Here is a 12,701-nt window from a genome sequence, read left to right as displayed (position 1 = left end):
CCCCGACTGGCCAAATTACTGGGCCTCCTAGCGAAAGATCCAGGATGCCTGGGAGAACGGCAAGGGACCAATGAGGCTGAAGTGGGCTGGAGGAAGCCCCAAGTATTTATATTTTTTTACTCTCAAAAGTGACCTCACTAAAAAATTCTGTATCATTTTCAAACAATAGCAATCATTTCATAACAGTACTCTTATGGGCAAATGTATCAAGACCAATCCAAGGTAACCAGGGCAAATATAGGGCAGCTGTTCAGAGCAGTGAATCAGAATACTTCTTTCGTTCAACAACTGAAACCAGATTGATCGCTCTGGGTAACTACTCCACTTCTGCTGAAGTTTTCTTTGTACCTGCATTGGTAAAGTGTCTATTTGTGTGAATTTATCAAGACCAGTGCATAAACAAGTAGAGCCTGAAATGGAGGAATTGTTCACAGAAACCTGCCAGAAACCCTGATTAGCTTGTAGCAACAGTACAATATTTCCTACCTGTTGTATCCCTGCTGTGTCACAGCTTGTACATTTGTAATACAAACACTCTATTGTGTATCATATAGAGCGGTGTAAAAAGTAAGCAATATAATAATAATAAATAAAATAAAAATAATAAGATTTATTTAAAGCAAAACTGAACAGAAAATAAAGTACCGAGATAAACAATTACTGTATAACTACAGTCTTATGCCTAAAAAAAAACGATTTTGTTTGGAATCCCACAGTGGTAATTTATTGAAAGGGATAATCCTATGCTTTTTAGGTTTTACATTTTGTGTTGTCTTAGCTGAATGAGGACAGTTACAGATGTCTTGCAACAACCATCTTGAACTATTGACCTTTTTCATATATTCCTAACAAGATGGTCTCTCAAGATTGTCATACAGGAGTTATATAGCCTGTAATAAGTTGTCAGTGAGTTATGCTACACTCCAACTGGAGTAAAAATATCATTCAGAGCCCTACTATTTTGTCCCTTACAGCCCAGTTCCCCAAACCCTGTCCTCAAGGCCCACCAACGCGCGTACGTTAAAAAGGGGCGCTGGGAAAAAAGGGCGCGGGGTTTTAAACGATAAACATGGATAACGTTTAAAAATATAATGTACTATATTTCGTTTAAAAATAATGTTTTATAAAGTTATAAATCATTAAATAATGTGCATGAAACTGGCAATTGTGAAAACGTTAATCTTCCGTTTAAAAAGTGAAACGTATAATAACGTTTAAAAAAAATAGTAAGTAACCCTCCCTGTACCTACCCCTAACCCCTAGACCCCCGTGTTGGTGCCTAAACCTAAGACCCCCCTGGTGGTGCCTAAACCTAAGACTCCCCTGATGGTGCCTAAACCTAAGACCCCCCTGTTGGTTCCTAAACCTAAGACCCCCCTGGTGGTGCCTAAACCTAAGACTCCCCTGATGGTGCCTAAACCTAAGACTCCCCTGGTGGTGCCTAAACCTAAGACCCCCCTGTTGGTGCCTAAACCTAAGACCCCCCTGTTGGTGCCTAAACCTAAGACCCCCCTGTTGGTGCCTAAACCTAAGACCCCCCTGGTGGTGCCTAAACCTAAGACCCCCCTGGTGGTGCCTAAACCTAAGACCCCCCTGTGATAAGCATCAATAACGTGTGAAAAAAATATTGTGCTGTTTTTCGTTTAAAAATAATGTTTTAAAAAAGATTGTACTGTTTTTCGTTTAAAAATAATGTTTAAAAAATTATAAATCATAAAATAATGTGTAATCATGAGAAGCAGTTATAAGTCTCCGGGCGCCGCTTATAAAACGTTATTTTTCTCTGGCGCCCTTTTTTCCTGTCGGGCACCCATTAAACGATATTTATTATGGGAGTGAATGGCGGCGCCCGATTTGTCCACTTGCCTCAGGCGCCCGAATTTACTGTTACCCACCAACGCTACATGTGTTGCAGAAAACCACAGACATTCACAGGTGAGGTAATCAGTGTCTCAGCAGAGCTTATTAACTGCCTGTGTGGATTTCCACAAAACATGTACTGTTGGTGGGCCTTGAGGACAGGGTTGGGGAACACTGCCTTACAGTGAGGAACAGAAAAAAAGTAACACAGGCTAGTTCTATGTAGGCTTGGGACTCCACATATGAGGAGGTGCTGATGACTTCCTGGCTTTTCCCCTTTGAGATGAAATAGAAAAACAAGCAGGGGGGCACATGACAGCCTAATATCTTAGTATGTAAATGCAAATAATCAGGTGTTTGTGATTCTTTAAACTGTAATTTCTTTTAGTGAGAAGCTGTGATGGCAGAGGCACAAGCCAGTTTCACATTATTGGAGTTACGGGCCATCATTAAGTTTTGTTTCTCCGGTGAAAGTCAGCAGTACATTCACACTGAGATGTCACAAACACTGAGGGAGAAGTGTCCTTCCTAAAACACTGTAAAAACCTGGATATCTTGTTTTAAAACAAACCTGAAGCGATTTTAAAATAAAAAACAGATACCTAGGTAGGGGGACGGCTCTGGGCTCTACTGAGCCTTTCCATTCCTCTCACAGTCCACTTGTTCCAGCGGTATATCCCCCGTTTCAATCTCCCACTGCGGCAGGCTTCGTAAGTCTTCTGGAGCCTGAGTGCTCCGGAAGACGGGTGGCTCCGTACTGCGCATGTGCAAGTGAGCGAGAGAGCGGTTGGAGACTGCTAAAAGAGGTGACGGTGCTGCAATGAAGGGACCAAGACAGGAACGGGAAGGGTCCATAGGGCCAAGAGCCTCCCCCCTCCTTAGGTAAGTATCTGTTTCTGTATTTCAAATTCACTTAATGCTCACTTTAAGACTGGCCATTTCACCGTTAAAGATGAGCCCCAAAGTGGGTGCCCTCCGACCAACTGTTCACGAACTTGAAGAAACACCTGAAGGGGCAATGTTCTGAGGACATTTCTGACTTCAAACATGCTGCTGAGAGCTGGTTTGAGACTCAACCAAAGGACTTTTATTTGATTGGTCTAGAAAAGCTGCAACTACACTGTACCAAGTGCACCAGCCTCAGGATGTAATATGTTGAACAAATGTGTCATTCCATAACTCTAGCACCTGGGTGCCCAATAGGTCGATCGCGATCTACTGGTAGATGAGAAGAGAAGAGAGGCGCGGCTAAAGGAGAGGCGTGGCTGAAGTGCAGAGGAGCTAATGAGGAGACATGTCTCCTCCCCTCCAGGCCGTGTGACTCACTCACACAGCGTCTCCTCTCCTCCGTGGGAACTTGGGAAGTTACTGATACTGGCGACTCACTGATCAAGGTGCAGAGTAGCACAGAGTAGCACAGCGAAGCACATGTATTCTACCTGCTCTTGAGATGGATTAGGTAGGTCTGCCTTCGTGTCTTTCCAACAGCTGTGCACTGTGTTGCAGCACAACTCTGTATGGCTCCCAATGCATGTTATGAAACATGCAAGAATACTGGGGAGCTGGAGCACAATTCTAAATGTAGAGGAGACCTGAAACATTGCTGGAATAGGTCCCACAGCTCCACTAAGATATGGTGTGGTGGTGTCTGTGGGGTCATTTCTACTGACCACACTTGCTATGGGGGGAGGGTTGCTATACTTTGCACTCCTGCAATGGGGGTGACTCGCACAGCGTCTTCTCCATTACAGGCTGCCAGGCGAATGAGAACACTGGGCAAATAGCTTCAGGAGGATTCTGAAGCTATTTGCTGTTTGAAGGGGGGAGGAATGTACTACTGGGATAGGTAGGGGAGGTTCAGGACAAGTAGGGGAGAAGGCTTCTGCTGCTACTATTAGCTAGGCTGTTGGGGGGGGAGGGGGGTTTGGAGGTGACAAGAATCCTTATGTATGGGGGGGGGGGGTGCGGGGGTCAGGTAGATCTCATGGGCTCTGCAAGTTGAAAAGTAGCTCGCGAGCTGAAAAAGTGTGGGCACCCCTGCTCTAGCATAACTATTTCCGGGCAAAGCCAGGACATTATCAACACCCCCTCACATACATGTTTATCTCATCATGTCACATTTCAGTTCAGGTGCCCTTTATCAAATGCAAATTGATTGGTTCCTCTGGGTAAACTGGGTAATTTTGTTTTGCAGCTGTCCTGATAAATTAGCCTCTCATAGTTTAATAAACATTGTATGGAGGTTCCCAAAGCACACATGCAATCATAAGATCATGGTTTGCCAAATGCCACTAATACCTGCAGAAAGTCCTCAGCAGCAGTTACTGTAGGGATACCTGTCCAGCAGGACTCCATAGCACCCTCCTTGTAGCCACAGCCTCCAGATAATCTCTAGCTATTTACAAGAAATTTACCTGTTTGATTTTTTGCATTTGGATATCAATAATGAGAACTCTGTTAAGTGTTGGTTGGGCCACGTAGATGTATTTCTCCCTCACATTGACAGCAGAAGACCACAAACAAGTTTGATCCGCACCCTCTTCTGTTTGCGGACATATTTCTTCCTGTGTTGAGGGAAAACATAGGTACTGTTACATACTGAGGAGTGCATAGTGGCTTCAACTGTGATGTAGGTCACTTTGGGGTTTATTCACTAAAAGAAATAGCGCCAGTAATCTCCTGTTACTCACACTCTGATTGGCCCAATAGGCAGCCTGACATGTCACATCCTTTATAGTAATTAGACACGAAAGGGCTCAGGGCAGGAGGAGAGGAGCGCTCCTTATTTGCTGGAAGGAGGCTTAAAGGAGTCTTTAATCATAATAAGACCCCCCTCTACTTACCCGGGGCTTCCTCCAGCCCCTTACAGTTGACATGTCCCACGCTGACAGCTCTGCTCGCAGCCGCCGGCCTGGGGTCTCTGCTGGTGCAGAGACTGACCTCTAGTGCACCTGTGTAAGCACCACTGTCAATCAAGTCCACGTTATCCACGGTGTACTGCACAGGGACAGTAGTTCTGCACCTGCACAGTACACCGCAGACAATGTGGCCTTGATTGACAGCGGCACTCGCGCAGGCGTATTAGAGACGACCTTGTTTTCGGCCTCTGTACCAGTGGGGACCCCGGGCCAACGAGTGCGGAGCTGCGGCGTTGGACATGTCAGCTGGAGGGGCTGGAGGAAGCCCCAGGTAAGTAGAATGGGGGGTTGTTTTGATTGATGACTCAGTGTTCATTATGCTGCATAGTGTGCGCTCCTGTGTATGCACGTGCTACACGGCTAATTTCGCGCGTAGCGTGCATGCGCTGTACATTTAAAGCACGCTGTGGAAATAGCGCAAGTAACAGAGATTACGCGCCCTATTTCCTTTAGTGAACCAACCCCAAAGTTTCACTAATTTATCATCACCTGCTTAACCGGTTCCAGAGGCACACAAACAAAATCGAAATTAATAATAATAAATATAATACACCCTATTTGGAGATGGTTATCTTTTTCAGGGTGTAATTTTCAATGTCCCATGCCAATGTCACATTTTTTGCAGCAGTTTAGTTTTGGTCAGCACTCTGCACCCAACTGAAATGTAATCCATAAAATTGCGCACTATTGCAAAAATCACATATGGAAAATGGGAATGCAGAGAGCTGCATAACCCCCAAAATCCTTAGTGAAATTGCATTGGTAAGTGTGCTTTCAGCCTTATAAAAGCCCTAAAGTACCTATACGCTACAGTATTTGTACAGACTGTAGGCAAACGGGGAGCACAAATAAATAACAGGCAGCTAGGGGCAATTGCACTAAAGAGGAACTGTCTGTATCTATAGTACAATTAAGTACATTATTCTGGATACCCACTTTTACGTTAAATATCCTGGTTTCAGCCTCAGAAACACTTCCTATAGCTATATATTGCTGTATATGGGTAGCTCCCTAAACTGAGGCTAGTTATGCATAATTCTCCCCCTCAGAACATTCTGGGAGACCAGAGATCTTTCCTATAGGCTCTAGAACTCTCAGTAAACAAGCATTCTGCATAGATCTGTGATACATTTCAGAAAGTAAATTGGCGAGTAAAGATTTTACAATGGCCTAACATTGACTAAATCATTTATCAAATAATTATTGTAGTAAAAAGTATTTTTTTCATTATGTTATTTTAACTACAGTTATCTTTTAAAGAGATCCTGTAAGGAAAAAAGTGCCCTTGTGGGCAGTGTTGGACTGGGAGCTGGAAAAGCTGAGGAAATCCACTTGCTGGCCAAGCAGTAGTAATCAGGTGTTGCAGCTCACAATGAAGACTTGCTGCAGGTTTCTATTGGGAGTGATAGCCCAGGGTTACTGCTTCTTGGCCAGAAGGTGGATTTCCTCAGTTTTTCCACCTCCCAGTCCGACACTGCTTATGGGGTACTTACCTCAGGAGGGCAAAGCCTCTGGATCCTAATGAGGCTTCCCTCATCCTTCTGTGCAGCCCCAATCTAGCACTGGCTCCACCCAAAAATCCACCAACAAGTTGGTCAGCGTATGCGCGGAGGCACAGTAACATCTGATATTTACCTTTAGGATCCAGCACAAGCCCAGTACCATCTTCCTCCTCGGGCTCTGGCGGCATTAGCAGAGCAGATCGGGTCCGCTCTACTGCACAGGTGTGAGAAGCCTGCGCCGTAGAGCAGACCAGATCAGGCTTGGCTATTTTGCTGGGGTACTGGACCAGCGCTGGATCCTAAAGGTAAATATCTCCACAAGCTGCAGACGCTACTGCCCCTGCGCGCATACGCCGACCAACTTGTTGGTGGATTTTCGGGGGGAGCCAGCGCTGGATTGAAACTACACAGGAGAATGGGGGAAGGATCCAGAGGCTTTTGCCCCGTAGGGGCACTTTTTTTCTCACAGGTTCCCTTTAACGAATAAGAAGCAATTTGAGATTGCTGTGGGACCTTTGGAAGTTCAGTGATCTTTTAACCAGAGCAAGTGACGTGACGAATGCTAAAAATGTTCTCATGTATTGAATATTGTGCTAGCTTAGTAGCAGGTAGCGGAGGATACTGCGAGTACGATGCAACATACAGAACAGCCCAGAGCTTTCCCTCTTTCCATTTGGCCTCGGGGCTCTTCTGTTCTGTTCTGTGTCGTAGGCGGGTTTTTGTTTCCTTTGCGTTGATAAAGCGTATTAGAGAAGCAGTTGCTGTAAACATTTTGTGGATATTGTGAAATGTTAAGCGGAACATACGTAGCTTGTGAGAATCCTCTCGCTGGGCTTGATCTGCCTCCGGATTTCACATTCCCGCGGCTGGATTATTGTGATTCCATCATCAGAGAAGACATAAAACATGTTCCCCACACTTAGACCTGTAGGGAAATCAGAAGGAAACAGTGGCAGGATCATAATACCGACTCCTTCTCTCTCCATCCAAAGAGGCTCAGCAAGACAGCCAGCGAGGAGCACAGTATATTATCACATTCAGCAAGGTTAAGACAATAAGACATTAAAGAAAACCTCAAGTGAAAAAAAGTATGATATAGTGATTTGTATGTGTAGTACGGATAATGACTAGAACATTAGTAGTAAAGAAAGGTGAGTGTATGTGATAAACAAACACAACTTAAACTAACATGTTTTACTTCTCGTGTTGCTAGCATCCAGTGAAATCTGAATCGCAAAACGAAACTGCAAATCGAAATTGTGATTTGTAGTGTAAAAGAAGCATTAAAGAGTCTGAAGCCTTAAAAATTATCTCTTTTTATTTCAGAATGCGCTTCAGCCTTAAGAGAAAAGATGATTTACCGCATCCCCGCAGCCGTACAAGGTCTTTATCCCCCCCAAATCCCGGGGCAAAATTCTACGACTTTCAAAGTCACAGATTTTGCTGCCCGGGAGAGGCAGAGCTTTGCGAAGTAGCTCTGCCTCCAGTCCATTCAGTCACCGCCGATCTCTGCTTATCCCCGCCTCTCTCAGTGAAAGAAGACTGAGGGGGCGGGGAGAGGTGGAGATCGGCAGTGATTGAATGGACTGGAGGCAGTGCTACAGCACAAAGCTCTGCCTCCTCCAGGAAGTACCAGAGGATTTTATCAAGGGAATTTCGGAAAGGGGATAAAGACCTCATACGGCCGCGGGGATGTGTGAAATCATCTTTGCTCTTACTGCTGAAGAGGATTCTGAAATAAAAAGAGGTCATTTTGAAGGCTTCAGACTCTTTTTAAAGTGAGTCTGAAGCAAAATAATAATAAAAAAAACAGATACTCACCTAAGGAGAGGGAATCTCTTGAGTCCTAAAGAGCCTTCCTGTACCTCCTCCAGTCCTTTCGTTCTAGCGCTGTGTACCCCCGTTAGCAGTGTGCGGCGCCCGATGGGTCAGAAACCGCACTCTGCTGCTGCAGGAGGCTTCAGGGGTCTTCAGGAGCCTGAGTGCTCCCGAAGAGGGCCGCTTCGTACTGTGCATGCGTTAGCACGCTTTCTCGCGCATGGAGCCACCCATCTTCGGGAGCACTCGGGCTCCTGAAGACTTCCGAAGCTTCCTGCAACGGGGGCTTAGAACGGGTGATCCAGCACTGGAACGAATGGACCGTGAGAGGAACGGGAAGGCTGTATAGGACCCAGAGCCTTTCTTCTCCTTAGGTATCTGTCATTTTCTTTTTGTATTTTGATTCAAACTCCCTTTAAGAAGATCTACTGCTTCCATCTCAGTTAACTGGTGTTGCAGAGATGGAAAACTGCATGCTGTGGGGAACCAGAGCTAGTTACCTGCAGCACGCCAATAATATATCTCTGCCAAGAACGGTAATCAGCTGGAAAGTCGCAGGTTGCTTTAGATTAATCCACAACTTTTTACTCCCCTTGCAGCATTTCATTTTCCCGCTTTACTTTATTCTACACTCTTTGCAATGCTGTTGTTATTGTTATTATGTTTAACAGCAGTTGGCGGTATTACTTCCGCTGTGACACCTCGTAGCCGTCCTGATTTTCAGTGCGGATGTGGAAACTGCATTGTTTAACCTTATGTTGCCTGAACCTTTCCTGATTGCCCTGTGCATAGAGCACATGATGGAATGAAAGAAGGCAATAGGCTTTATATTCCTATTAGGCGCAGGCAGGAAGAGGTTCTTTTATTTAAGCTTAGGGTACCGCAGGGAAGGATAATCAGTTGTGATTGAGAAGTGCAACCTATTTCACAACTACCTCGTTAAAATGAAATGACTGTGTTACAAATGTAGCCAATGCTTAAAGGACCTCTGTCGTGAAAATCATAAAATGTAAAATACATGTAAACACATACACAAATAAGTATGTTCCTTCCAGAGTAAAATGAGCCAAAAATGACTTTTCTCCTGTGTTGCTGTCACTTACAGTAGGTAGTAGAAATCTGACAGAACCAAAAGGTTTTGGACTACCCCATCTGCTCATGTGGGGAGCCCATCTGCTCTTGGGGGGTTCTCTGGGTTTTCTTTATTTTCATGAGCACTTAGTGAATGGCAGTTGCTCCGTCCAGCTGCCAACAAAATATGCAGTGAGCAGGGAGGCTGGCCAACATCTTTATATAAATCCTTTTCAGGGAGTGTCTTTAGAAAGACTAAGGGCCATGTAGAGAATCCCCTATGGAGAGATGGACTAGCCCAAAATCTGTCAGTTCTGTCAGAATTCTACTACCTACTGCAAGTGACAGCAACATAGGAGAAAAGTAATTCATGGCTCATTTTATAATGGAAGAAACGTACTTCTTACTGTATTTGTTTGCATGTATTTTATAATTTTTGAGATAGTGGTCCTTTAAATCTGGGGATTTCAAGTACCGTAGTTAATCTCACTTGCATAGCCCAAGCTAATATTTCTGTGTTCTCTAAAAGGAAAGCCTGTATACAATTTGTTAATCCGTTATAAGGTGCCAGTGACAGTTTCAGTGTATGACTTTATAAGTGGTCGCATGTGCCGTCATTAACAACATTCTGCAGGTGCGAGTTGTGATGGAAGATTTGCTAAGGGAGAGGCGTAATAAAGAATAGCTGTGAGATGTCGCACTTGTTAAAACAGTTATTGTGTCCAACCAATGCTTTGATTACTACTAGTCACAGCGCTGCTTCTCCCCAGTCTGAGCCTCTGTACTGAGAATTACAGGAGAAAGAGCCAGAAACGTTAAAGTGCACCTGAATGGAGATGGAACGAACTGTTTGCCAATGAACAGTACCTGCTGCGGCTACTTCTGGGTCAGTGAGGTCTATAAGTAATGCAGACCGGCAGCACACGTCTTGATCATGCTCCCACTGCTGGAGAGCTCTGCGCATGCGCATGATGATGCCGTACGTAGTTGTGACTACATACAACATGGTCGTGCGCCTCAGGCGCACAATCAAGGGCGCATGCTGCCGGTCAGCGCCTGCGTATTACTTAAAGAGAAACTGTGACCAAGAATTAAACTTCTTCCCAATCAGTAGCTGATACCCTCTTTTGCATGAGAAATCTATTTATTTTCAAAAACGGATCATCAGGGGGATTTGTATAGCTGATATTGTGATGAAACCAATCCTACAGGAAACTGTGAGGACCATGGTCCTGGCAGTTTCCTATCTGTAAACCTTGTTGCATTTTGGGAAATAGCTATTTACAGCTGTTTCCAATTGTCAAAAAAGCAAGCAGCAGCTACTTCCAGTGACATCACCTGCCAGCAGTAAAAATGTCACCATGTGATAAATGTCAGAATGTACATCAGGAAGAGGAAAGATTTTACAATGGGAAAACACTGACTAAATCATTTATACATACAGTAATTTGTGTAAAAATTAAGCACTTTTTTCATTACATTATTTTCACTGGAGTTATTATTATTATTGATTTATAAAGCGCCAACATATTCCGTGGCGCTGTACAAAGTAAGAAACAAACATGGGGTACATAATAATAGACAATAGTGCACACCAAAATACAAGCTACATAATTAGTGACAAAATACAAAGAATGATACAAAATACAAATTATAGAATTGGTAAGAACAGTGATAAAAGTAACATGATGAATAAAATGTATAATGGTCACCAAGACACAAAAGGGGGAGAGAGTTCCTCGTTAAAGACCTCACTGACCCAGAAGTAACCTCAGGTACTGTTCGTTGGCAAACAGTTTGTCACAGGGACAGGGGAATTGCTTGTTCCATCTCTACACCTGAAGTGAGAGGGATCTGGAGGCTGCTATATTTATCTCCTTCTAAACAGTAACAGTTGCATGTGATCCTGCTGATCTATTCAGCACCAGCACTTTCTGAATCACACACCTGAAACAAACTTGTAGGTATTTTAGTCAGACTTCAGTCGGAAACATCAGATCTACATGTTTTTTAGGGTCTGTGACTAAAAGTATTAGGGTAGGAACACAATGGCAGAATCGCATACGCGTTTTCCATAGCACATAGTGCAAAATGCATATGCAATCTTGCTTAGTGTGTTCCTACCCTTAAAGGCAGAGGATCAGCAGGACAGCCAAACAATTTGCAGTGCTTGAAATAGATAGATATTATGGGCTTGATTCACAAAGCGTTGCTAACTGTTAGCACCCTGTGAAGACCCCCTTAGCACGTCTAAACAAGCTTTTCGCGCGCAAAACTTTATGCGCGTAAAACTCCGCGTGAAGTGCCCATTAAAGCCTATGGGACTTAGCGCACGATCTGATTTAGAAATTCGGTGCTAACCTACTTAGCACCCTGGTTGGCACGTCTAAAGACTTTAGACGTGCTAAGTAGGTTAGCACCGCTTTGTGAATCAAGCCCTATATAGTAGATAAATATGGCAGCATCCATATCCCATTCACTTTAGGTATTGTTTAAAAATTGCAAGCAGCATTAAAACAAAACAGAATTGAGAATAATTTGATAAGATAAACAAGTACTTCTATAGTTTAGATTTTAAAGGAGTCATCAGGCAAAATGGAAATAAAAACTTTACTCACCTGGGGCTTTCTCCAGCCCCTTGCAGCCGACTGTCCACGCTGACCGCTCCGATCTCCGCCGCCGTCCCGGGCTCCTCGCATGGTGCAGAGGCCGACCCCGAGGTCGTCCTTACTGCACCTGCATGAAGTGCCACTGTCAATCATGGCCACGTTGCCAGCGGAGTACTGCGCAGGCACAGAACGCCAAGGGCAAAGTAGCCATGATTGACAGCGGTGCTTCACGCAGGCGCAGTAAGGCCGACCTCGAGGTCGGCCTTACTGCGCCTTCGGGACGGCGGGACGGCGGCGGAGAGCGGAACGGTCAGCGTGGGATGGTCGGAGAGCGGAACGGTCAGCGTGGGACGGTTGGCTGCAAGGGGCTGGAGAAAGCCCCAGGTGAGTTAAGCTTTTTTTGTTCCATTTTGCCTGATGACTCCTTGAAGTAGGACTTGAGTACCATACAGAGTGTCAAGTGAAGGGGAACGAGTAAGGCCCCGTTCACACTTGCATTTTGCCATGCAAATAGACCGGATCCTGATCGGATCCTGATCGAATCAGGACCTGATCCGGATCGGAACCGTACGGTTCCGTTCCGGATCCAATCCGGATCCGGTCCGTTTGCATCAGGCATGCATCAGGCTGCCATCCGGATCCGTGGGCAAAAAATAGCGAAATTTAAATAAAAAAATGTTGGGGTCAGCAGAAGGTGCACCTGGTGCACCTGTAGAATCGGGTTCCTCCGCTGTAGGCCTCACCTCCACCTCCGACATTCTGCCAAACAGCTCCAGCACCTCTGTTACTGCTGCTCCACTCCAGACATGCTTGGCCCATGTGTCCCCATCCGAAATGGCCGCTTGGATACGCATAGGAAGTGGGGTAGAACGTCAGGTGTATGTAGGCAGTGTGTTCTGTGCCTTCCGTTTCCCATTGGTTTC

General features: G+C 45.0%; 1 protein-coding gene across 7 annotated transcripts in view; it reads right to left on the bottom strand.

Annotated features, from left to right (window-relative positions):
• FSTL4 (follistatin like 4) overlaps nt 1-12,701 on the bottom strand; it is a 1,281,504-nt gene that overhangs the window by 29,639 nt on the left and 1,239,164 nt on the right. For all 7 annotated transcript variants that reach the window (XM_068273011.1, XM_068273010.1, XM_068273014.1 and 4 more), the window contains 2 exons: nt 7,087-7,205; nt 4,275-4,424 (listed from right to left, as the gene is read on the bottom strand). In XM_068273011.1, coding sequence (XP_068129112.1) covers nt 4,275-4,424; nt 7,087-7,205 — 269 coding nt within the window. The remainder of the gene's footprint in view (nt 1-4,274; nt 4,425-7,086; nt 7,206-12,701) is intronic.

This window comes from Hyperolius riggenbachi, chromosome 3 (genome assembly GCF_040937935.1).
Source record: "Hyperolius riggenbachi isolate aHypRig1 chromosome 3, aHypRig1.pri, whole genome shotgun sequence".
NCBI classification, from domain to species: Eukaryota; Metazoa; Chordata; class Amphibia; order Anura; family Hyperoliidae; genus Hyperolius; species Hyperolius riggenbachi.
Note: the sequence above shows the minus strand (reverse complement) of the source record. Positions and strands in the feature narration are given on the sequence as shown.